Source organism: Chiloscyllium plagiosum, chromosome 9, assembly GCF_004010195.1.
Source record: "Chiloscyllium plagiosum isolate BGI_BamShark_2017 chromosome 9, ASM401019v2, whole genome shotgun sequence".
In the NCBI taxonomy this organism is placed as follows: Eukaryota; Metazoa; Chordata; class Chondrichthyes; order Orectolobiformes; family Hemiscylliidae; genus Chiloscyllium; species Chiloscyllium plagiosum.
Genome location: NC_057718.1, coordinates 29,811,673 through 29,839,379, shown reverse-complemented (window position 1 = coordinate 29,839,379; position 27,707 = coordinate 29,811,673). Strand labels below are relative to the sequence as shown.

At 43.4% G+C, this 27,707-nt stretch overlaps 1 protein-coding gene across 1 annotated transcript in view; it reads left to right on the top strand.

Moving 5' to 3' along the window:
* Positions 1–27,707, top strand: part of ppm1ba (protein phosphatase, Mg2+/Mn2+ dependent, 1Ba) — a 124,845-nt gene that overhangs the window by 53,698 nt on the left and 43,440 nt on the right. The window contains exon 3 of the mRNA XM_043696764.1: positions 11,104–11,960. Within this exon, the coding sequence (XP_043552699.1) occupies positions 11,115–11,960 (846 nt within the window). The 5' untranslated portion in view covers positions 11,104–11,114. The remainder of the gene's footprint in view (positions 1–11,103; positions 11,961–27,707) is intronic.

Below are 27,707 nucleotides of genomic sequence, written 5' to 3'. Positions count from 1 at the left end.
GCCCTCCAATGCATCTCGTCCACATCCCGCACCTCCGCCCTCAGACCCAACCCCTCCAACCGCAACAAGGACAGAACTCCCCTGGTGCTCACCTTCCACCCTACCAACCTTCACATAAACCAAGTCATCCGCCGACATTTCCGCCACCTCCAAACAGACCCCACCACCAGGGATATATTTCCTTTCCCACCCCTCTCCGCCTTCCGCAAAGACCGTTCCCTCCGTGTCTACCTGGTCAGGTCCACGCCCCCCTACGACCCACCCTCCCATCCTGGCACTTTCCCCTGCCACCGCAGGAACTGTAAAACCTGTGCCCACACCTCCTCCCTCACCGCCTCGGAACACTTAACCCCAGGGCATCAATGTGGACTTCAACAGCTTCCTCATTTCCCCTTCCCCCACCTCATCCTAGTTTCAAACTTCTCGCTCCGCACTGTCCCCTTGACTTGTCCGGACTTGTCCTACCTGCCTATCTCCTTTTCCACCTATCCACACCACCCTCTCCTCCCTGACCTATCACCTTCATCTCCTCCCCCACTCACCTATTGTACTCTATGCTACTTTCTCCCCACCCTCACCCTCCTCTAGCTTATCTCTCCACGCTTCAGGCTCTCTGCCTTTATTCCTGATGAAGGGCTTTTGCCCGAAACGTCGATTTTGCTGCTCTGTCGGATGCTGCCTGAATTGCTGTGCTCTTCCAGCACCACTGATCCAGAATCCCTTTCATCATTGGGCTCGATCTCCAAATGTCCAAGTACCGCTCCAAATCCCCGGCGACCCCACTCAGGACCCGACGAAGCCGCAATGCTATCACCTTTGCTGCTTCGATAACTCCGCTCTCTCCAGAAGTTAAATAGGGAGAAAAAACTTAAAAAAAAATAACAAAGGATTAAAAAAAGGATGGAGTGGATGAGCTAACTCTGCGGCTGCCATCTTTGGCGTGGGATGGACAAAAAGTATTACAACCTTTGTAACAAGTTTTGTAATTCGTAAAGAAATTCGCTTGGAAAAACGCACTCAATTCATTAGTTTGAACTACAGTTGGTTTGAAATGAAAACGGGTATCGAGGACATTTTATAGGAAAATGACAAAGAACTTCAAATTATATTCTAAGGTATGCCCCGAAACATCGATTCTCCTGTTCCCAGAATGCTGCCTGACCTGCTGCGCTTTTCCAGCAACACATTTTCAGCTTTAAGTATGCCCTACAACCTTTGCCAAAAACATGGGAATCTGACTTGAGTATAAAAAGCACAAGGACTTCGAAAGTTTTAATGGACATTTAGTGCGACAGTGATGCTGAATAGTTTGTGTTGCATGTTTTTTTGTCTCACGATGGCATTGACGCGGATGACCAAGGCGCATACACACCTTATGTAGTTGAGGTGTATACTGTAATTCTTTTACAGGCCGCATTCGCGGCAGTCAGCTCATTATGTTACATGATACATCGTGTGTAGAGGAAAATCAAATTAGGTATTCTGCGAAATGGAATTCGGGAAATTGACCGGGAAATTGACAATGACAGTATCGTGCACGAGATTTTTCGGTTGATAGAAGCCTCCGAAGCGTCTTCCAGTTCATGGAACTAGCTTTGACGACGTTTTGGTGTTTAGTGACTTTTCCTTTTGAATTGAATTGTAACATACATTATATACTTGAGGCGTGACATTATTATCCAAAAGCTCCCGACGGAGGTCAGATGTGCTCTTGATCTGCGATGGGGAAGGGACTGTTAGGGATGGGAAGGTGAAGGGCAAGTCTTAGAATAGCTGAGGATACTTCGTTTACATATCTTATGACAGAGTAACTGGCTGATTTTGCAACTACTTCTGAAGTAGCATTTTGAAAAAAAAACATGTTCGGCTGTAATTTGTCGGGCGCTAGGACCGCGGTGAAATGCCAGCGACCGAGCGGGAAATGACGACCTAGGCCCTGCTTAAAGCCTGGGCCTTTCCTGCGCCAGAACCAGTCGTTAAGGTTCGAGCGCGTTACTTCAACCCTGAAGGTACAGTGGACGGTAGATTCGCCGATTTTTCACACGGTTCGTTTGCGCAGTGTTGTCTTATTTGTTTGGTTTTCTAATTTTGGGATGTTCAACACAAATCGGGTTAGGAGGCAGAATTATATATTGAAAAAACCCCGAAATGGTTGGTTAGTTGGCCTTTCGTAGGGAAGGGTAAGAAAAGAGAGATTAAACATGAAATAAATATCAAAAATATGAATCTGGGAGCAACCAAAGGAAGTGGGGGTGAAGTGGTAGGTAGATGAGAAATTGAACATGCAGAAAACATAATCATGGGGTGGGGGTTGATGGTGATGGAAGTGAAGTACTTCATTTGTTTTATTTTCAATTTCAAATAAGCAGAATGTTAACATGTTTGTGTCAGGATTTCTCTAAGCAAATAGTTGTGCCCTCGCTAGTTACTTACAGTAGCCTAATAATTCACAGGGGAGAATCCTGCAAATAATAAGACATTTGAACAAATAGTGGATACTGATTGTAATTCTGTCAAGCAGATTGTTTTCATTTGCAGTTTTTAAATTTGGTTCTCATTATTTCAGTTTGAATGGATAATAAAATTGTATTTGTGAGCTAATAACAGTTCTGCTTCCCAACAAAAATTTAATCAGGAAGAAGCCCTCCATAAAAATCGAACTTGCGGTCGAACATGAGAATATCTGAATTAGGAGCAAAAGTAGGCCACTCTGCTCCTCCCAAATTTAATGATTGATCTGATTATTCAACATTTAAATCTACACCATTATGTTCCTTGTCTTTATTTAGTAAGTGTCAATCTGTTGCTGCAAAAGTATGGATTTGAAAGGATACCTCTAATTTGAAGTAAGATAATGTATGTAGATGTAACAGTTGGATGGAAATTCAAATGTATTCTCAACTTCTGTGTTCTCAGTGAATACATCTTCAAGTAGTCACTGCATCTTTAATCTGTTATCTCAGATACAATGGGCACCTTGTTTAGCCCCTCTTGTTTCTCCACATGTTTTGGTGAATTGGTAGGAATAAGAGGATGGAGTAGATGAATACGTACGTGGCTGAGGAGCTGGTGCAGGGGAGAAGGGTTCACATTTTTGGATCATTGGAATATCCTCTGGGGTAGAAGTGACCTGAACAAGAAGGATGGATTGCACCTGAATTCAAAGGGGACTAAGATACTGGCAGGGAGATTTGCTAGAGCTGCGAGGGAGGATTTAATCTAATAAGGTTGGGGGCGCGGGACCCAGGGAAATAGTGAGGAAAGAGATCAATCGGAGATTGATACATTGGGAATGGGAGCAAATCAAACAGTCAGGGCAGGTAGGAATAATGCAGAGAACAAGGCAGGACTGATCAATTAAATTGCATTTACTTCAATGCAAGAGGCTGAACTGGGAAGGCAGATGAACTCAGGGCATGGTTAGGAACATGTGACTGGGATATCATAGCAATTACAGAAACATGGCTCAGGGATAGACAGGACTGGCAGCTTAATGTTCCAGGATACAAATTCAATTGGAAGGATAAAAAAAGAGGAGGAGGAGGAGTGCTGTTTTTGATAAGGGACAGCATTACTGCTGTACTGAGGGAGGATATTCCTAGGAATACATCAAAGAAGTTATTTGGGTGGAAGTGAGAAATAAGAGAGGAATGATCACCTTATTGGGATTGTATATAGGCCCCCTAACAGTTAGTGGGAAATTGAGAAACAAATTTGTAAGGAGATTTCAGTTATCTGTAAGAACAGTAGGGTGGTTATGGTAGGGGGATTTTAACTTTCCAAACATAGACTGGGACTGCCATAGTGTTAAGGGTTTAGATGGAGAGGAATTTGTTTCGTGTCTACACGAAAATTTTCTATTTCAGTATGTGGATGTACCTACTAGAGAAGGTGCAAAACTTGGTCCACTCTTGGGAAATAAGGCAGGGCAGGTGATTGAGGTGTCAGTGGGGAGCACTTTAGGGCCAGCGACTATAGTTCTATTAGTTTTTAAATAGTGATGAAAAAGGATAGATCAGATCTAAAAGTGGATGTTCTAAATTGAAGGAAAGCTAATTTTGACGTTATGAGGCAATAACTTTCAAAAGTTGATTGGGGGCAGATGTTTGCAGGTAAAGGGACAGCTAGAAAATGGGAAGCCTTCAGAAATGAGATAACGAGCTCAAATACCGTATATTCCTGTTAGGGTGAAAGGAAAGGCTGGTAGGTAAAGGGAAAGCTGGATGACTAGAGAAATTGAGGTTTTAGTTAAGAAAAAGAAGGAAGCATATGTCAGGTAGAGACAGGATACATCGAGTGAATCCTTAGAGTATACTTAAAAGGGAAATCAGGAGGGCAAAAAGAGGACATGAGTTAGCTTTGGCAAATAGGATGAAGGTGAATCCAAATGGTTTTTATAAATACATTAAGGACAAAAGGGTAACTGGGGAGAGAATAGGGCCCCTTATAGATCAGCAAGGCAGCCTGCTTGGAGCTGCAGGAGATGGGGGAGATATTAAACAAGTACTTTGCATCAGTGTTTACAGTGGAGAAGGATATAGAAAATATAGAATGTGCGGAAATAGATGCTGACATCTTGAAAAATGTCCATATTACAGAGGTGGTGGTGGTGCTGGATGTCTTGAAATGTATCAAAGTGTATAAATGCCCAGGACCTGATCAGGTGTACCCTAGAACTCTGGCTAGGGAAGTGACTGCTAGGCCTGTTGCTGAGATAGTCAGGGATGAGGTGTCAGACACTGGAGGTTGGCTAATGTGGTGCAGCTATGTTTCCGTGCTGTATATCTCTATGACTATATTTAAGAAAGGTGGTAAGGAAAAGCCAGGGAACTATCGACCGGTCAGCTTGACATCAGTGGTGGGCAAGTTGTTAGAGGGAATCCTGAGGGACAGGATTTACACATATTTGGAAAGGCAAGGACTGATTAAGGATCGTCAACATGATTGATTTTTTTTTAAACAAGTAACAAAGGGGGTTGATGAGGGCAGAGTGGTAGCCATTTGAATGTAGAACTGGCTTGACAGTAGAAGACAGAGGGTGGTGGTGGAACGTTGCTTTTCAGACTGGAGGCCTCTAACCAGTGATGTGCCACAAGGATCAGTGCTGGGTCCGCTACTTTGTCATTTATATTCGTGATTTAGATGTGAACATAGAACGTATAGTTAGTAAAGTTGCAGATGACACAAAAAATTGGATGTGCAGTGGACAGCTAAAAAGGCTACCTCAAAGTACAATGGGATCTTGATCAGCTCGGCCAATGGGCTGAGGGGTGGCAGATGGTCTTGGTTCAGATAAATGCGAGGTGCTGCATTTTGGAAAAGCAAGTAGAGGAGGACTTGTACACTTGTACAGTTCAGAAAAGCTTTACAAGGATGCTGCCAGGGTTGGAGAATTTGTGCTATAGGGAGAGGCTGAATAGGCTGGGGCTGTTGTCCCTTGAACGCGGAGGCTGAGGGGTGACCTCCTAGAGATTTACATAATCATAAGGAGAATTGATAGGATAAATAGACAAGATTCGGAGATGCCGGTGTTGGACTGGGGTGTACAAAGTTAAAAATCACACAACACCAGGTTATAGTCCAACAGGTTTAATTGGAAGCACACTAGCTTTCGGAGCGACGCTCCTTCATCAGGTGATTGCCCTGATGAAGGAGCGTCGCTCCGAAAGCTAGTGTGCTTCCAATTAAACCTGTTGGACTAGAACCTGGTGTTGTGTGATAAATAGACAAGGTCTTTTCCCTGGGGTGGGGGAGCTCAGATCTAGAGGGCATAGGTTTAGGGTGAGAAGAGAAAGATATAAAAGGGACCCAAGAGGCAACTTTTTCACACAGAGGATGGTGCGTGTGTGGAGTGAGCTGCTGGGGAAGTGATGGAGGCTGGTACAATTGCAACATTTAACAGGCATCTGGATGGATATATGAATAGGAAGGGTTGAGAGGGATATGGGCCAAGTGCCAGCAAATGGGACTAGGTTAGGTTAGGATATCTGGTCGGCATTGACACTTGGACCAAAGGGTTTGTTTCTATGCTGTACATCTCTATGACTCTAATTGTTGCAATTCATCAATGATTTGCTGTTCTTATTGGGCCTGGAAGAAGGAACTGTTGGATGAAATACTTAGTCATAGAGACTAAGAAAATCTCACCTCCTTCTCTCTTCCCCTCCCCACCAAAGTATGCCCTCTAGATCTGGACTCCCCTACTTCTGGGAAAAGACCTTGCCTATTTGAATTTTTATCGCAATTGTTACATCCATGCGGTGCCCCAAGGCACTTTGGAGCCTAAATGCTGCTTTTGAAGTTGTTTTGTACATGGCAAAATCCATAACAGCATGTGAAATAAATAGAGTTGTTTTTCTTTTTGGTGGTGTTAATTGTCTTGGATACCATTTATGTCTCACGAGGACAACTTCCTAAACCTTGCATTGTGAAGAAGTACCCTGGGATTTTTTTTACCTTTGCTTGAACAAGCAGATGGTTCTTTGAATTGACATCTGAGTCAGTCTTATTAGTGCTGCACTGCAGTTTCAGCCTAAACTACTTGCTCAAGTTCTCAAGTGGGGCATTAGAAGGAAGGATAGAACTATATCGTTACAAATTAAATTTGCCAGTACAAATAAATCTTGAAAATAATTCAAATTTGTTAATATCTGGGGCTGGATTATAATGTTAAAATGATAGAAATAGCTTCACAGCCGGCAGTATAGTGCTGACTTATGGATGGCAAAGGACCATTCAGATCATCCTGTGAGGTGACATTGTTAAGAAGTGGCTTTTCAGATTTGCCTGACTGCTATTTCAGTGGTTTAGGGATGGAACTGGAAATTTCCTGAAAGATTGGTATGAGAACTCAGTTGCTTAGACTAAGCTAAGCTAAATGGTTAAAATCATTCTGTTAAAACACTCACGTCAGCCATATATGTACAGTTTCTGTACATTTGTATATTATTGTTTGAGAAAGAGCGATTTAAGTCCAGAGGCCTTCACTGAGCAGCTATCCTATTTGTTCGCCTAAATTAGTCAATCTGTTTTACAAAACACAATACACAATGATGAAGTTAACTTGGAACGTCAGCTTCGTCAAAACCTTCCAAACCATTTAAAATGAAGGAATTTGAGATGCTACTTTGTGGGGTTTAATTCTGATGGAACAATAGTTCACATTATATCTACATTATTGCAGGAAATAAAATGAGCTGTGCATTATTAATTCAAATTGTTGAACTTGACGACAAATCATCATTTGTGCACAGTTTGTGGGAGTTATAAACTAGATTAGCAATCAGTGATCTGCTGTCGTTGTTGTAGTGTAGGTATACTCCCTGTGCTGTTTAGAAGGGAATTCTAGGAATTTGACACAGTACCAACGCTTGGAGATATAATTCCAACTTGGGGTGGTGTGTGGCTTGGAGAAACTTGCAGATTGTAGTGTCCCATGAATCTACTTCTGTTGTTTTTCCAAATGTTACACTGGTCGATGGAAGGCTTGGAAGGGACTTTGAGTTGCTACAGTGAATCTTGTAGTTGGTGCATAATGCTGTTACTATAATTGGTGGAGGGACTGAATATAGAAGGTGGTGGTTGAGGTGTCGCTGAACCGGCTACATTTTCCTGAAGAAGGGCTCATGCCCGAAACGTCGATTCTCCTGCTCTTTGGATGCTGCCTGACCTGCTGCGCTTTTCCAGCAACACATTTTCAGCTCTGATCTCCAGCATCTGCAGACCTCACTTTCTCCTACGTTTTCCTAAATGCTGGCAAGCTTTGAATGTTGTTGCAGCTGCACTTATTTAGGCAAATTCTGCCATTTTAGCCAAGGGACTGGCTTTGGGAAGTCAGGAGATCAGTTACTTGGCTGCAGAGTCCTCAACTTCTGGCCTGCTCTAGGAACCACAGTATTTGTCTGATCCAGTTCAGTTTCTGGTTACAGGTAAACCCCAGTATGATGTTGGAGAGATTCAACAAAGGAAATTCCATTGAATGTTAAGCGGAGAAGGTAATGTTTGTCTTGATGGCAGTGGCTATTGTCTGGCACTTGTGTTGCTCAAATGGCACTAGTCACTTACAAACTGAAGCTTGAAATTTGTTCAGGCCATGCTACATTGGGCATGGACTGCTTCAGTATCCAAGGGGCCGTAAATAATGCTGACCATTGTGCAATCAACAATAGGCGACCCCAGTTTTGGCACAAGAATGGAGAGAATGTTATTGATGGGGCAGTTGAAGATGATTTTAACAAGGACACTACCTTGAAGAACACCTGCAGAGAGGTCTGGAGCTGAGATGACCTCCATCAACAGCAACCATTTTCCTTTGTACTAGATATGATTCCAGTGAGTGGAATGTTTACTTCGATTCTCATTGCTATTTTGCTAGGGCTCCTTGATACCACTAATTGTGCATGTTAAGGGCAGTCATGTTCATCTTGCCTCTGGGGTTGAGCACTTATGTCCATATTTGGACCAAGGCAGTGATAATATAAGAGCTGAGTGGCCTCAGAACCCAAACTGAGCATCAGTGTGCTGATTAATTAGAGGTAGTGCTGCTTGATACCAGTGTTAATGATCTCTTATGTCATTTTGATCACAAGCATACTGATAGGATGGTCATAAGCTTGTTAGTTTTGTCCAAATTTTGTCATCAGGGTAAAGCTGGGAAACTGTCTGCATTTTTGGGCCAGTGCTAGTGTTATCACTGTATTGGAACAGATTGACTCCAACATCACTGGTTTTGGGCACAGTTCTTTAGTATATTACTGGAATGTCGCAGTGTCATTCAATTGTTTCTTGATCCATTGTGGAGTGAGTCAATTTGACTTGAGAATATGCATTTGTGATACTGAGGACCTTAGGAGGAGGCCACCTATGTAATAGATTTGCTCCTTTCACACTGAGAGTGCACAGAGCTCATATAATCAATTTATCAATCCATGTTTTAGATTTAGCAAAATTATTAATGCAAGGCACATTTGTTTGAATCAGTTTTTAGCACTTGAAAGCTGACATTTTCAGATACATTTTCAGATGTGTTAGCATTATAACTTCTATATCATCCTATTGACTGTGATTTTGTCACACGCAATTAGTTTAGATCACTCCATGATAAGCAGTCATCTTCCTTCCAGGATATCACATTATGCTACTATGGTAGAAACTCAGTAGGTCTGGCAGCATCAGAGGAGCGAAAAGAGTTAACATAGAGTCCAGTGACCCTTTTCTACAGATGCTGCCAGACTTGAGTTTCTTCAGCAATTTCTGTTGTTATTTGTTTCACATCTCCAGCATCCGCAGTACTTTGTTTTATTTTATACTAAATGGGTTGATGTTCACAAGGAATTAGTGATGCGGTTATGGCTCTTGTATTAGTTTACTAGAAGATTTACAGGAATATGGTCTCGAATTTAGCGGAAACTCCACAAACTTCAAATTAGAGTATTGTGTACCATATGGTAATATGATCCATTTTATTGGACAGAAAAGTGGGACCTTACACATGGACATGATAAATCATGTCAAAGAGGAGATGACGAATGTTATTTATTGTACTTCTGATTAGAATACTGGCCCCATAACAGGAACTAGCTTTGTAGAGTTAAGCCAAATGAAGTAATTTTAAATAAATTAATATTTAATCAATTTAAAGTTCAATTAAATTAATACTATGACTGAGCGATTTGAGTTTTTCAGGCAGTTGCATGGAAATATTACCTTGTTTTTCACAGTGATCCAGAATTGGATAAAAACATATTTAAAAATTAGAGTTTTAGAAATGTACAGAATGGAAACAGGCCCTTCAGTCCAACTTGTCCATGCCGACCAGATATGCAAAATAAATTTAGTCCCATTTGTCAGCACTTGGCCCATTTCCCTCTAAACCCTTTTTATTCACAAACCCATCTAGATGCCTTTTAAATGCTGTAATTGTACCAGCCTTCACCACTTCCTCTGACAGCTCATTCCATACACGCACCATCCTCTGTGTGAAAAAGGTGTCCTTTAGGTCCCTTTTAAATCTTTCTCTTCTCACCCTAAACCTATGCCCTCTAGTTTTGGACTCCCCCATCCCAGGGAAAAGACCATGCCTATTTACCCTGTCCATACCCCTTATGATTTTATAACTTCTATAAGGTCACCCCTCAGCCTCTGATACTCCAGGGAAAATAGCTGAAGACAATGCAATCTCTTTCAGTAGCTCAAACCATCCAACCCTGGCAACATCCTTGTAAATCTTTTCTGAACCCATTTCAAGTTTCACAACATCCTATAGCAGGGAGACCAGAACTGAACGCAGTATTCCAATAGTGGCCATACAACTGTCTTGTGCAGCTGCAACATGACCTCCCAACTCCTATAGTCAGTGTTGTGACCAATAAAGGCAAGCATACCAAACGCTGCTTTCACTACCGTGCCTACCTGCGACTCCAGTTCCAAGGAATTATGAACCTATACTCCAAAGTCTTTTGATTCAGCAACACCCCACCAGGACCATAACCATTAAGTGTATAAGTCCTGCTCTGACGTGCCTTTCCAAAATTCTAAAGTAAATGCTTTTTATAAGATCATTGGTCTGTATGTGCAAATATACTTATTACCTTTTTTAGCTTCCCTGCTAAATGTGCAGTTAGGGTTTCCTCAAGCCTCCAATATTAAATTACCAAAGTATGCTGATTTTTTTTCTCTCTCAAAATTCAGTCCTTGTTCGTTTATTCCAGTTTGTTCTTCATGTGTTTGAGATTCTGTCATCTTACACATGTTTAGTTTTTGTTATAGAAATTTATTTGAAAACTTGGGGGTGTAGCAATTACTTAGTAATTTTATTCTATAGTGACTTCCGTTTTACAAATTGATCTCTGCTTCATTTGATGGAGAAGTTTGGAAATTGGGAAATTTCATTCAATCTTTTATATATAAACATTTTCTGTTGCTTTTTTTTATCAATTTTGAGGAAAACTAGTATTAGTATTTGCCTACACAGCCAATAAAATAAGGTTAAACACACATCTTTTCACCTTTAAATATGTGCTGTATTTTCCCAAATGAAGAATTTTGTTCATGATTTTATGTTCCAAGTAACTTGTTATTTGTGTGTCTCTTGTTTTCTTTCAGAAAAGTGAAAAATGGGTGCATTTTTGGATAAACCAAAAACAGAGAAACATAATGCACATGGTGCAGGGAATGACTTGCGTTATGGCCTTAGCAGCATGCAGGGTTGGAGAGTGGAGATGGAAGATGCTCACACAGCCATTGTTGGCATTCCTCAAGGTTTGGACACATGGTCCTTCTTCGCGGTGTATGATGGTCATGCAGGCTCTCGTGTGGCAAACTACTGCTCAAAGCACTTACTTGAACACATAACAAGTAATGAAGACTTCAGAGGCACAAATGTGTCTGGGTACCCCATTGAACCTACCATCGAACATGTCAAGAGTGGTATCAGAACTGGATTTTTGAAAATTGATGAATATATGCGAAATTTTTCAGAGCTGAGAAATGGCATGGACAGGAGTGGGTCGACAGCTGTAGCAGTGCTGATCTCCCCAGAGCACACATACTTTATCAACTGTGGCGATTCAAGAGCTGTTCTGTACAGGAACGCACAACTTTGCTTTTCAACACAGGATCATAAGCCTTGCAATCCAAGGGAGAAAGAGCGGATCCAGAATGCAGGGGGCAGTGTAATGATACAGCGAGTTAATGGGTCACTAGCTGTGTCACGAGCACTAGGGGACTATGATTACAAGTGTGTCGATGGGAAGGGACCTACAGAGCAGCTGGTATCTCCAGAACCTGAAGTATATGAGATTCTTAGAGCAGAAGAAGATGAGTTTATTATACTGGCATGCGATGGCATTTGGGATGTGATGTCCAATGAGGAGCTCTGTGAGTTCGCTAGATCTAGACTAGAGATAACGGATGACCTTGAGAAAGTCTGCAACTGGGTGGTGGACACCTGCTTACACAAGGTAGTTAATACATGTATTTTGTGATGACTTGTTTTGAATTAACCAAACTCGTGTTTTGATGTGATATGGATTGAATTACTGATTTCAACTGTTGAAACAAAGTGGGATCCCACATTTAACTTCTGTAATGTGCATGGTGTTATTGTTAATTTACGTGATTTTGATTCAGAAGTATTTCACCGTTTTATGATTAACTCCATATGATCTTTCATTGATAACTCTTGGTTTTGTTAATAATTAATACCTGTATTCAATGTGTATTAGGCTTTTTATTCAATGCAGAACACCATAAGGTGGTTCAGAACTGGGTTTATTAGTGTTGTATATTGATGGAATTTGAAAAATTCTTGATGGCCTAATTCACAGTAAAAATTAAAGGTTGTCAATTTCTGTAAAATGTTAAGCAAAACGTGAGGTTGGTTATATCTGCTGCATCTATGATTTTTAAGCCTGTTTAAATTACGTGTTGGCTAGGAGACAGAACAATAAGCTAATATTACTCGTGTTGACTATATTTTATCTTGTGATAAAATCATAAATTGCTTGAAAAACTCAGGACAGACAGCATCTGTGGACTGAAAGCAGAGTTAATGTTTTCGATCTAGTGATCATTCTTCACAACAGAACGGTTGGTTATTTTTAAATTGTCTCCCACGATTCTAGACTTCTCAATCTAGGGAATCATCTTTATTTGTATCTACCCTGTATAGACCTTGTATTCTATAAGATTTAGTGAGATCACCTCTTGTTCTTTGAAACTGTAGAAAATCCTAACTCCGATTCTCCAATCCATCATCTTAAATCAGTCTTGTCATCTTTTGAGCCTTCATTCCATTCCCTGTATGGCAATAATGTGGGCTCCAACTTGTGTGTAACTAGACTCCCAGACTGATCTTGAGTCTGCTGTGTTAGTTAATATCAATTGGACAACAACTTCAATAAAAGTGGACAGAAGTAGAAAGAAAATCAACCAGGACATTTTGTCTTTAATAGTTCTTCATTGACTGCTTCTGAAAAATTGTTTGTGATGCCCCATATCATGGAATAATCAGCAGTTTTCCAAATTTTTGCTTCCCACCTGACACATTATCAATTAGGTATAGTAGTAAACATTTGGGAATTGATCATTTGTACAAGTCAGTAACTTCCAAAAAGGAAGGAATAATTGAGAGAAACTGTTAAATTCCATTCTAAGATCTTGAGATTAGAAAATACTGAACCATAATTCTATTACCGAACTTTGGGCTTAAAAGCAAAGGGCCCTGAGCACATCAAATGACATTTCCTTACTGCTTAAGTCTGTTATTGCACAGTGCTGTAAATGTAGAATCTGTCAAATGCAAAAAGCGATATTTTCATAAAGTTATACTTATCTTGTTTATCAAGTTTCTCAACTTCTGTCGAGTACTAAAACTGAAGCCCGTTCATTTCTGATATCACAACAGGTTGAGGTCTATATGTTAGTGTTGTCACTCATTTTAAATCCTGGGTTTAATCTGAGGTCTGTTGCCTCCACTGTTGCAATGTTCATACATGTAAGCATAGTTCAAGGTAATTTACTAATAACCATGAGTCCAAAATACATAATTGTCTAATTGAGTCAAATTAGAAAGTTTGCTCAGACTGATGAGAAATGAAATATTACAATTTGGTGCATTAAATGTTCTCTTTGCATAATGAATCTGAAAACCAGTTTGGTTTTGAATGCTTTGGTACTTCTCTGGCATTGCACAATGTTTTATAGCCAGTTGATTATATATTTTGGAGTGTATTCACTGTTGTAATGTATGAAACATGGCAGTCAACTTGTGCACAGCAAGCATCCATGCTAGCAATCTGATAATGACCACACATCAGTTGTAATGTCAATTTTGACGGATAACTCTTGAATAGGCTGTCTAGGGAGGGAGTGCACACTTGATTTATTATCTTATCTGAAAGAAGGTAACTTCAACAATGTCAATTTAGATTTTTGTGCTCAAATCCCAAAGACAGATGTGAATCCACAAGCTCAGGTGAGTGAACTATCAACTCAGTAGGCTGCAAATTGCAACTCATGGAAAAATATCCTTGTCTGCCATTGATCAAGTTTCGTATAAAAATGGAGAAATATTTCATAAATCACAATTTACCTTAAGCACAGAATTTCTCTTCAATTTCTTTTGCATTGTTTTAATGCAAAACTCAGATGTTTGGCTATGTTGAGATTATATCTGTATCTGAATGCTAATGCATTTTGAACTGGGAAAAAATGTGTATGTACAACAAAAATTGAAACCTGTTTACAGCCCAAATGTGGTGTTGGTCTAAACCTACATGGATTCAACAAAACTCATAATATTATGATCTCAATGCTAAAAGTGGGGACAGAAGTAAAATCTTGAATTTGTTTGATGTTTTTGAGTTCTTGTCTTACCTGAAAAGTTGCTATTTCTTTCACATGATCATAATGCTTCAGACCACAGCTGAAACTATACTTCACTGAGAAATGAAACTTCATTTGCTCAAATTGCATTTGTGCGCTGTAATGCAGGAAACTACTTATAGAATTGTAGAACCCTACAGTGTGGAAACAGGCCCTTCGACCCAACAAGTCCACATCAACCCTCTGAAGAGTAACCCGTCCAGACCCATTTCCCCCACCCAATTATCCGATATTTATCCCTTACTAATGTACCTAACCTACACATCCCTGAACACTGTGGGCAATTTGGCACGGCCGGTTCACGTAACCTGCACATCTTTGGATTATGGGAGGAAACTGGAGCACCCGGACGAAACCCACATAGTCATAGGGAAAATGTGCAAACTCCACACTGACAGTTGCCTGAGGCTGGAATCGAACCTGGGTCCCTGGTGCTGTGAGGCAGCAGCGCTTACCACTGGGCCACCGTGCCGCGCAGTGTTGGAGTGACCCCTCTGAGCGAGAAGATGGCACCAAACCCACATGGGGTACCCACATGTTGGAACAGCGATGCGGAGGACAGGTTAATGAAGGGAAGGGACTGGATTGCCCCAAGCATAAGTGGTACTCTCATACCCCTCCCTTAACATGGAGGTGGGGTCACAGGAATACCCACTATTGGGGCTGATGGTGATACCACCATCAGTTGCAAAAAAGGTTTTATGTTCGTCCAATCTTCTCTTTCTTGCTGTTAAGTTCTTTCCTGTGAAGACTGGATCTGGGTTCCAACTCACCTCTTGCAGTCCAGCCCAACAACTGTCCTTCATATTTAGGCTCAGCGTACTGAAGGCTATTGAGCATTTGAGGGCATCGCAGTCCAGCCAAATCTCGCAAGCGCAGATACAGACAGGAGAGAAACTCCTTGAGTGGCCACCCGACACCACATGGCAACACACCAAATGTGAGGCTCCTTACCCAGAGTGTAGAGGGGGCTGCTGCTGAGAGGCGCTGAGGCTGCAGTGCTCAATAGCCTGTTCTTAGTCTGGACGATGATCTGATAGACCTGCATCAAGCTCTGGCAAATAAACTCCTCAAATACTTGCTGGACTATCATGACAGGTCCGTCCTCATCTCTCCTATAAACCAGCAGAATACAACGGTCAGAAAAATGATTCCCCTTTGCTCTTTCTTTCAGGACAACAGTAAGAATTGCCACTGGGGCAGCAAGTGTCCAGCTCCAGCCGAGACATCACCATGGAAACATAACTCCCACAGTAGAATACAGGCCAAAACTTGCCCCGTCTGCTGTATTGGAGTGTTTAAGTTATCAGCCTATCCCTTTTCTTAGGACCAAACCAAAATCTCGATGCTGTAATTTTACAGTGAATGAGTTTCTGTCCCACTTACAGCAACACCTCCTGTTATGTACACTCTGTAAATCCAGCAAATCTTCCTGCATCGCTGCACGGGAACAGAGTGGGGAGGCAGCAGTGCTAACAACTGAGCCATCGAGCTGCCCTTGGCTTCCTGGCCTTGCATATTCAACTTCATTAAACTTCACTGGTAAAGCTTTGGGCCAGTGTTGCTTCACATTCTGGTAAAACTCTTCCCAATCCCCCCTCGCCTCAATACCTCTCTTTGGTTTTGAGAAGCCTCTTTAAATCCTGTCCAACAGTGTGACTTTGCTCAGCTCCTTATTACTGTCATCCAACAGGAAGCTCATCAGGACTTGCAGTTGGGTTAAAGATGGTAACGTTTTGGGTGGTTGGGGAGCGTGGAATGCTGTCTTTACTCTAAGGTGAACCCAGTGATCCCACAGTATTATTCCAAAAACTAAGAGCATTCTTCCTGGTGGCCTGTCCAATAGCTATCCCTCAATTGACATCACTAAAGTGGGTTATCTGGCTGATTGTGGATGCTTACTCTGCATAAATTTCCTACAATTTCCTATACAAAGTACTCCATTGTGAAACATTTTGGATGTCACATAATTGTAATGGGTTGTGTGATTTTAAAATCTCATTTTTAGACACTCTTGTGTCACAGTGGCAGTGTCCGTAGCTCCACGCCAGGAGGTCTGGGTTCACTCACTCCAGAGGGGTGTGATGACACATCTGAGCAGGCAGATTAAAATACCTAAAGGAAGGCTGTCTGCCCCTCTCCTGGAAAGCAGCTTAGAGCCCAGATTTTGGTTGAATTGACCACCTTGCCTGGAGGTTTAGATGTCCACATGCAGTGAACATAAACTCTGGTTGAGCCAACATTTACTGCCTAGTTGTTCTTCAGAAGGTGGTGGTGATCTGCTGTTTTGAAACAGTGCAGTCGACATGCTGTGGGTTGACACAATGCCTTTGCCTTTGGGTTTTGGGGGGGAAGGGGGAGGTGGTGGGGGGGGGAGGGAGAGAGGAGGAGGGATTCCAGGATTTTGAACTAGTGACACTGAAGGAAGAGCGATTATATTTCCAAGTCAGCATGGTGAGTGGCTTGGAGAAGAACTTGCAGGTAATGGTGTTCCCATGTGTCTGCTGCCCTTGTCCGTCGAGATGAAAGTAGCTGTGGGTTTGCAGGGAGTGGGGTTTGTTCCCAGGTATCTGTTACCATTCTTGTCCTTCTAGGTAGAAGTACTTGTGGGTTTGGACAGTGCTATCTGAGGATCTTTGGTGCATCTTGTATATAGTATGTATTGCACAATGACACAGTGGTTAGAACTGTTGCCTTGCAGCACCAGGGACCTGGGTTTGATTCCTCCCTTGGGCAATAAATACATCAAGGGCAAAAGAGTAATTAGGGAGAGATTAGGACCCCTCAAAGATCAGCAAGGCACCCTATGTGTAGAAACACAGAAGATAGATACATTGCTAAATGAGTATTTTGCATTAGTGTTTAATGTAGAAAAAGACATGGAAGATACTGAATGTAGGGAAATAGATGGTGACATCTTGAACAATGTCCATATTTCAAAGGAGGAGGTACTAGTTTTCTTAAAACACATAAAGGTGGATAAAGCCCCAGGTGTATCCTAGAATTCTGTGGCAATCAAGGGAAGTGATTTCTAGACCCCTTGCTGAGATATTTGGGTCATCAATGGTCAGAGGTAAGGTGCTGGAAGACGAAAGGTTGGCTAGTGTAGTACCACTATATCAGAAAGGTCGTAAGGTAAAGCCAAGGTAGTATAGACCATTTGAGCCTAACGTCAGTGGTGGGCAAGTTGTTGGAGGGAATCCTGAGAGACAGAATTTTCATGTATTTGGAAAGGCAAGGACTGATTAGGGATAGTCAACATAGCTTTGTGTGTGGGACATCATGTCTCACAAACTTGACTGAGTTTTTTGGAGAAGTAACAAAAAGGATTGAGGGAGGAGTGGTGGAGTGATCTAATGGACTTCAGTAAGGCGTTCGACAAGGTTCCCCATGGGAGACTGGTTAGCAAGGTTAGGTCTCATGGAATACAGGGAGAACTTGCCATTTGGATACAGAACTGGCTTGACGGTAGAAGACGGTGGTGGAGGGTTGCTTTTCAGACTGGAGCCCTGTGCCACAAGGATTTGTGCTTGGTTCATTGTTTTTCATCATTTATATAAATGATTTGGAATATGAACATAGGAGGTATAATTAGTTTGCAGATTACACCAAAATTGGAGGTGTAGTGGTCAGCGAACAAGGTTACCTCCGAGTACAACGGGGTCGAGGAGTGGCAGATGGAGTTTAATTCGGATAAAGGGGTGGCACGGTGGCTCAGTGGTTAGCACTGCTGCCTCATGGCACCAGGGTCCCAGGTTCGTTTCCAGCCTCGGGCAACTGTGCAAACTACACACAGACAGTCGCCCTGTGGCTGTGTGGATTTCCTCTGGGTGCTCCGGTTTCCTCCCACAGTCCAAAGATGTGCAGGTAAGGTGAATCGGCCATGCTAAATTGCCCACAGTGTTAGGTGCATTTGTCAGAGGGAAATGGGTCTGGGTGGGTTACTTTTCAGAGGGTCGGTGTGGACTTGTTGAACTGAAGGACCTGTTTCCACACTGTAGGGAATCTAATCTAAATGTGAGGTGCTGCATTTTAGCAGGAATTATACACTTAATGATAAGGTCCTGGGGAGTGTTGTTGAACAAAGAGATCTTGGAGTGCAGGTTCATAGTTCCTTGAAAGAAGGCTCTCCGGTAGCTAGGGTAGTGAAGAAGGTGTTTAGTAGGCTTTTGTTTACTGGTCAGAGCATTGAGTATAGGAGCTGGGAGGTCATATTACAGCTGTACAGGACATTGGTTAGGCCGCTGCTAGAATATTGTGCGCAATTCTGGTTTCCCTCCTATAGGAAGGATGTTGTGAAACTTGAACGGGTTCAGGAAAGATTTACAAGGATGTTGCCAGGGTTGGAGGATTTGAGCTGTCTGGAGAGGTTCAATAGGCAGGGGCTATTTTCCCCTATTGTGTCGGAGGCTGAGGGGTGACCTTATAGAGGTTTATAAAATCACAAGGGGCATGGATAGTGTAAATAGACAACATCTTTTTCCTGGGATGGTGGAGTCCAAAACTAGAGGGCATAGATTTTAAGGTGAGAGGGGAAAGATTTAAAAGGGACCTAACGGTAACATTTTCATGCAGAGGATGGTGTGTGTAAGGAATGAGCTGCCAGATGAAGTGGTGGAGGCTGGTACACTTACAGTATTTAAAAGGCATCTGTATGGGTACATAACAACAAGAAGGGTTTAGAGGGATATGAGCAAAGTACAGGCAAATGGACTAGATTAATTTCTGATATCTGGTCAAGTTGGACCATAGAGTCTGTTTCTGTGCTGTACATCTCTATAATTCATGTGGAGTTCGCACATTCTCTCTGTGTCTGTATGGGTTTCCACCAGGTGCTCTGATTTCTTCCCAGTCCAAAGATGTACAGGTTAGGTGGATTGGCCAAGCTAAATTGACCATAGTATCCTGGGATGTGCAGGCTAGGTGGGTTAGCCATGCAAAATTAGGAATCTCTGGTTAGCTCCTGGCTATTCCAGTTCAGCTTATTCCAGGATTCAGCAACGGTAATGCTTTTGAATGTCAAGGGGTGATGGTTGGATTGGTTCATCGGAGGTGGTTATTATCAGGCACTCGCATGGCCTGTTGTACGAAGACCCGATGATATGATCTAGTCTTGTATGCCACACCCACTTTCATATTACTAATTGGTAACCAGGTAACAAAGTCACGAGTAAGCAATCTAACAAATAAATCTGACAACCCAATTTAGCAGCAGTGAAGCACTGAGAACGTAAGTGGGGGACTCCAATAGCCATTGGCGAGCGGGTGCAGGCACGATGGGCCAAATGGCCTCCATCTGTGCTGTAACAGTTTTAAGAGTGGTTCATTAGCACCACCATTCACTGAACCAGCTAAGTCTTCAAGGACATAGTTACCAGATAATATCTGGGTTTGTGGTTGGGGCTGGGTGAACCAGTAGGGGGAACAAAACATACTCAACGTCATCCTCACTCAGCTCCCTGTTGCAGGTACATCTGTCCATGACAAGATTGTTCGGAATAACTACCGCACAGCCCTCTGGAAGAAACTCTATCTTCACATTGAAGATTGCAACACAACATGATGGAGGTTCTGGGTAGTGTATGCTGTATAGGCTGGAAGCCAGACTGATCTAGCTGGGCATCAAGCCCCATTTAATCAACAGTGTAGGAGGGTAGCACCAAGCCCAGCCAAAAACAATCCCAACAAGCCATGACTACTTAGAGTCATGGAGATGTACAGCATGGAAACAGACCCTTTTGGTGCAAACAGCATGTGAACATCTCCAGCCCCATGCTATCCGAGATAGAGCTGGAGCATTTACAGCCATTTTCCACAAGAACTGCCAAGTGGATGATCTCTCTCAGCCTTCTTCTGAGGTTCCCCAACATTTCAGATACCAGTCTTCAGCCAATTTGATTCACTCTGTGTGATATCAACAAACAGTTGGAGACACTGGATACTGCAAAGGCTATGAACCCTGACAATATTCCGGCAATACTACTGAAGGCGTGTGCTCCAGAACTTGCTGCTCCCTTAGCCAAGCTGTTCCATTACAGTTACAACACTGGAATCCAGCCGACAATGTGGAAAATTGTCTAGGTATGTCCTGTATATAACAAGCAGGACAACTCTGAAATCTTTCCAACAGCACCAAGTGAATTTGGTTAGTTTTAGTTAATAAACAATAGCTTCAAATTTTATGCTGTTTTGATTCAGCATTGTATCGAGTGAGTGATTGAAAAAAGACACTGCAGGTAACCTAAACGACAGTTAATCCACTCTACTCTTGTGCTTAGTATTCATTTTCAAACATCCAGAATGGAAAAAATGTTCATTTGGGCATGCTGTGTTTATCTGATAGCTATTCATGAAGTTCAGTGAGTATGGTACAACTCAAGGCAAGTTTTTTCCATTAACAATGTAACTTAGTCATCGAGTTATATAGCTTGGAAACAGTCCCTTTGAAGCAACTGATCCATTTTGACCAGATTTCCGCAACTGAACGAGTCCCATTTGCTAGCACTTGGCCCATATCCCTCTAAACGCTTCCTATTCATATAACCCTCCAGATACCTTTTAAATGTTGTAATTGTACCTGCCTCCACCACTCTCTGTAGCAGCTCTCTGTGTGTGAAAATGTTGCCCCTTTGGTCCCTATCAAATCATTACTGTCTCAACTTAAAACAATGCCCTCTAGTTTTGGACTCCCCAATCCTAACAATTACATAATATTAATGGTGCCATATGAATGCAACTGATCGTGGTACACGCCACTAACGCCAAACTCCTCTTTGCATAGATTTATGTGCCAGCCCAGCCCATGGATTATTATGTTGAAAGTTTTCAACTCTGTGCTATATCTTGTTTTGCGATTCATATTTTCCCAAACTTTGGAGCTCCAATCAACCAGCTTTTGGCAATGCAGTGAATTTCTCTTCCTACTGCAAGGGGTTTTAATGAAGATTTTACTATATACTTAATAAAATTAAGCATCTTACACATGCAAGAGTCATATAATAGTACACCCTTTTGTCCAACTTGTCCATGCCGACCAGATATCCTAAAAAGTTGCTCCTTGGATCCATTTTAAATCTTTTCCCTCTTCCCTTTAACCTATGCCCTCAAGTTGTGGATTCCCCTACCCTGGACAGAAAGAAAAGGCCTTGACTATTCACCCTATCCATGCCCCTTGTGATTTTATAAACCTCCGTATGATCACCCCTCAGCCTCTGATGCTCTGGAGCGAATAGCCCCAGCCTATCTAGCCTCTTCATCAGCTCAAATCCCCCAATCCTGGTAACATCCTTGTAAGTGAAACTAGAAGCAGCCAACACACTACGCTTCTACAGATTACCCAAAATTCACAAACCAGGAGCCCCTCTCAGACCCATAGTCTCGCTACCTGGAACACCAATGTACAGATTTGATGTATGTGGAAGGCTCCTTTGGGGCCTTGGATGGAGGTGAGGGAGGAGGTGTGGGCGCAGGTTTCACAATTTCTGCGGTGGCAGGGGAGGGTTCCAGGAAGGGAGGTGGGTTGTGGGGGGGGTGGACCTGACCAGGTAGTCACGGAGGAAACTGTCTTTGCAGAAAGCGGAAAGGGGTGGGGAGGGAAATTATCCCTGGTGGTGTGGTCCATTTGGGGGTGGCAGAAATGTCGTTGGATGATGTGGTTTATGCGAAAGTTGGTAGGGTAGAAGGTGAGCACCATGGGGGTTCTGTCCTTGTTATTATTGGAGGGGTGGGGTTTGAGGGCGGAGAGGCGGGATGTGGATGAGGGCATCTTTAACCACGTTTGGAGGGAAATTGCAGTCTCTAAAGAAGGAGGCTATCTGGTGTGATCTGTGGTGGAACTGGTCCTCCTGGGGGCGGAGGCGGAGGAATTGGGAATACGGGATGGCATTTTTGCAGGAGGTAGGGTGGGAAGAGGTATAATCCAGGTAGTTGTGAGAATCGGTGGGTTTGTAAAAAATGTTAGTGTCAAGTCGGTCGTCATTAATGGAGATGGAGAGGCCCAGGAAGGGGAGGGAGGTGTCAGAGATGGTCCAGGTGAATTTAAGGTCAGGGTGGAATATGTTGGTGAAGTTGATGAATTGCTTAACCTCCTCGCGGGAACATGAGGTGGCGCCAATGCAGTCATCAATGTAGCGGAGGAAGAGGTGGGGAGTGGTGCTGGTGTAACTACGGAAGATGGACTGTTCTGCGTAGCCAACAAAGAGACAGGCATATCTGGGCCCCATATGGGTGCCCATGGCTACCCCTTTGGTCTGGAGGGAGTGGGAGGATTCAAAGGAAAAATTGTTTAGGGTGAGGACAAGTTCAGCCAAACGAATGAGTATGTCAGTGGAAGCGTACTGTTGGGGACGTCGGGAGTGGAAGAAACAGAGGGCTTGGAGGCCCGGATCATGGCGGATGGAGGTGGAGAGGGATTGGATGTCCATGGTGAAGATGAGGGGTTGGGGGCTGGGGAAACGGAAGTCTTGGAGGAGGTGGAGGGCGTGGATTGTGTCTCGAACGTATGTGGAGAGTTCCTTGACTATGGAGGATAGGACAGTGTCAAGGTAGGTGGACATGGGTTTGGTGGGGCAGGAGCAGACTGAGATTATGGTGGCCAGGGTGGTCAGGCTTGTGAATCTTGGGAAGGAGGTAGAATCCGGCAGTGCGGGGTTCCCGGACCATGAGTTGGAAGCTGTGGGTGGGAGATCTCCTGAGGTGGAGGTTCTGTATGGTCTGGGAGATGACGGTTTGGTGATTGGGGTGGGGTGGGGTCATGGTCAAGGGGGCGGTTGGAGGAGGTGTCTTCTAATTGGCGTCTGGCTTCAGCGGTGTAGAGGTCAGTGCGCCAAACTACCACTGCACCCCCTTTATCTGCTGGTTTGATGATGAGGTTGGGATTGGAGCAGAGGGAGTGGAGGGCTGCGCGTTGAGGGGGAGGGGGGGTAGACAGGTGGAGGCGGTTAATGTCTCAGCGGTGGTTGGAAAGGAAGCGATCAAGGGCAGGTAATAGACCTGCGCGGGGTGTCCAGGTGGATGGAGTGTGTTGGAGGCGGGCAAAGGGGCTCTTGGAAGGTGGGCGGGAATCTTGATTGTAAAAGTAAGCGCGGAGGCAGTGGAAGAAGTGTTCACCGTCACGGTGTGTATTAAATTCAGTGGGGTGTGGACGAAGGGGGATAAAGGTGAGGCCTTTGTTGAGGACTGATCGTTCGTCCTCAGTGAGGGGGAGGTCTGGGGCGTATGGTGAAAACTTGGCAGGGCTAGGAGCTGGCACCTGGGGTTGGTGTGGAGCTGGGAGAGAGAGTGGAGCCTGTAACTGGAGTTGGTGTGGTGTTAGGGGGAATGGGGGTGGAGTCATGAGCAGGGGTGTTATTCCCCTCAGGGTTCTGGGGGGCGGGGATGGTGACGGTGACAGTGGGACCTGCGGGGGGCGTGTCAGCAGAATGCAGGTGAGTAGCGGTGGGGGCGCGGAAGTGGTGGCAAACATGGCAGTGGGGGGGACGGAAGTCACTGAGCATGTGACATCAGTGATGATGTGAGGGGCGAAAGTGATGTCACTTGTAGTGCATGAGGAATTGAGGGGCGGAAGTGGCTGTGGAAGCAACTGTGATGGGGGTTGAAGTGATATCATCCATCACCGTGGGGATGGTAGCTGCAGCAGCTGCATGGCTAATGGTTTCCGAGCAGTTCCAGAGGCCAGGGGAATCTTCTGGAATGTTTGAGGAGTGCTGGTTATGGAGGTGGGTAAATAAAAGTTTGTTGTACTTACAGTTTTTGCTGTTTGAGATGGTGTTGAGATACTGTTTGTTGAGAGTATGAATTCTCCTGAGAGTATAGTACAGAAGGGGTCCTTTGCAATTCTGAGAGAGTGTGGCCCTCAGCTGAGGCAGGGTTGACTGTAGAGAGGTGAGGTGCTCTCACACCACTCCATCCACTCCACCCAAGAATTCCTGAACACCATCATAGGCACCAAGATAGAAGAGGATGAAATAATTGCTTCCTTTGACATAACCGCCTTATTGGATCCGTCAACATCAACCAAGCCAAGGAAATACTGACTATACTACTAGAAGAACCAACAACACCCACACACCAAACATCACCAATTTCATCAGCAAGGACAGTATCGTCAAGCTAGTGGACCTAAGCTTTATCATCCACTTCACTTTCAATAACAAAACCTACAGACAAACCAACAGAACACCCATGGGATGTCCAATATCAGGATTCTTAGCAATGGCGGTAATGCAGAGACTCAAATAAACAGCTCTGCCAACCATCTAACCCAAATTTTAGATCTGCTATGTCGATGACACCTTTGTCATCACTAAATGAAAAAAATTAGAGGCAACCTTCAAGACCATCAATAATATCCGTTCCTGGCATAAAATTCACTAAAGAGGAGGAAAACAACAACAAACTGCCATTCCTAGATGTCACAGTAAAGCAAACAGCTAATGGGGAACTTCAAACCAGCGTCTACAGGAAAACAACACATACAGACCAAATACTGAACTACAGAACACCCATAAATGAAGCTGCATTAAAACATTATTTTAACAAGTCACCACACACCGCAACACAGGAACTACGAAGAGCAGAGGAAAATCACCAATACAACGTATTCAAAAAGAATGGGTACCGAATGAACACAGTCTGCCGATTTCTCAGCAACAAACACAAACAAGCAGACAAAACATGTCCAGAAACCCTAGTCACTCTCCCCTACATCAAAGACGTATCAGAAATGACTGCCAGACCACTCGGACCTCTTGGCATCATAGTAGCTCACAAAGGGTGGCACTGTGGCTCAGTGGTTAGCACTGCTGCCTCACAGTGCCAGGGACCCAGGTTCGATTCCAGCCTCTCTGTGTGGAGTTTGCACATTCTCTCCTGTGTCTGCGTGGGTTTCCTCTGGGTGCTCCAGTTTCCTCCCACAGTCCAAAGATGTGCAGTTCAGGTGAATTGGCCATACTAAATTGCCTGTAGTGTTAGGTGCATTAGTCAGGAAAATGGGCCTGGATGGGTTACTGTTGTTGGGCCTGGGAGAGTCGGTGTGGACTTGTTGGGCTGAAGGGCCTGCTTTCATATTGTAGAGAATCTAATCTAATCAAATCAAAAAAACCCACAACACAGTGAAACAGCAGCTAATGAACTTGAAAGACCCTATACAGACAACAAGCAAAACTAATGTCATTTACAAAATGCCTTACAAAATCTGTAACAAATACTACATAGGACAAACAGGCAGAAAACTAGCCACCAGGATATATGAACATCAACCCGCAACCAAAAGACATGACTCACTTTCACTAGTATCCTTGCATGCAGATGAGGAAGCACACCATTTTGGCACAACACATCCTTGCAAGGACAAGCCAAACAGAGACACGCATGAAAATTCTTTGAACCTCGGCATTCCAACTGGCACTCTATCAACAAACACATCTACTTGGACCTCATTTACTACCCTCTGAGAAAAAGAACAGGAAACTGCATCACCACAGGAAATGACATCCCCAACCCAAGGAAATCTAAACACATAATAGAAAGGGGGGCGCGATCACTAACACCAGTGCTTCACCAGAAGCTCACTGATGATGTTACCTAGTATGGTGATGAAGCATCTGAAAACAAACCTTCCAGCTCAGCGAGCAAACTTACATCCAGATCCTTGTAAATTTTCTCTGAACCCTTTCAAGTTTCCCAACATCTCACCTTCAGCAGGGAGACCAGAATTGAATGCAGAATTCCAAAAGTGCCCTAACCAATGTCCTGTACAGCATAATCATGATGTTCCAATTACTATAGTCAATGGACTGACCAATAAAGGCAAGCATGCCAAACACTGCCTTTACTACCTGTCTCCCTGTGACTCCATTTTTAAGGAAGTATGAACCTGCACCCCAAGCAACACTCCCCAGGACCTTACCATTAAGTGTATAAAATCCTACCCTGATTTACCTTACCAAAATGTAACACCTCCCGTTATCTAAATTAAACACCATCTGCCATTCTTCAGTCCATTTGCTCTTCTGATCAGGTCCTGTTGTGCTCTGAGTTAACCAGCTTCACTGTCCACTATACCTTCTATTTTGGTGTCATCTGCAAACTTAGTAACAAAGCCTCCTAAGTTCATATCCGCATCATTTGATATAAATGACAAGAAAGGAGTGTACCCAGCACTGATCTTTGTGGCATGCTACTGGTCACACGTCTCCACCATCCGCCTCTGTGAGGAAGGAGTTTCCACAAATGTCCCGTCCAACATGGTTAGGAAGCCCAAACCATCAGTGCACAACAAAAGACAGAAAAATTTGAGTTAGTCTTCAGCTGGGGTTGGGGGGTTGTGAAGCAGTAAGATATAGCACCAAGGGAAGGTGATTATGATTGTTGGTGGTCAGTCATCTCAGCCACAAGGTATCATTGTAGAAGTTCTTCAGGGTAGTGACTTCAGCTGCTTCACCAATGATCTTCCTTCGATCAGAATTGGGGATGTTCACTGATGACTGCATAAAGCTCCATTTTTGACTTCTCAGATATGATGCAGTTCATGTTCAAATGTAGCAAGACCTGGACAATACTTTGGCTTGGACTGCTAAGTAGCAAGTAACATTGCCTGGATCTTGTGTAGCATCAATTGCCATCTCCAGTGAGAGAGAATTAGTCATTATCCCTTGATGTTTAATGTCATTGAATTGTTACTGTTAACATTCTGGGGTTACCATTGACCAGAAACTGCCGCTTAGGCAACAAGAACAGGTCAGAGGCTAGGAATTCTGATGTGTGTAACTCAACTCCTGACTCCTCAAAGTATGTTCACTGTTTACAAGGCAAAATCAAGAACATGATGGAATGCACTTCAATGCCTGAAGTTTGACTTTATCCACCATGCAGCAAACTATTAACACCCCATCCAGCAACAATTACTTTCTTCACCATTGCCACATGATAGCAGTGTATACTATGCATACGATGCACTGTTCCTTCAACAGCACCTTCCAAACTTGTGATCACCGCCACTGAGAAGGACAAGGTCAGTATGGGAAGATAACCTGTAGGTTTCCTTGCAAGGCAAATAATATCCTAATTTTGGAACAGTATTGCTGTTCCTTCACTGTTGCTGAGTCAAATTTGTGGAACTTTGTTCCTTAACAGCTTTGTGAATGTACTCAGACAGCAAGGGCTACAGTTTAAAAAGGCCATTGCTACCCTCTACAGGCAATTAGAGACAGTCAAATGCTGACTGAGCCAGTAGTGCTCACACTCTGAAATGAGTTTGAAAACAAATTTCAGGAATTATACCAAGAAGTGCTAATCTTTTCTGCTGTATCTCACAAACAAGT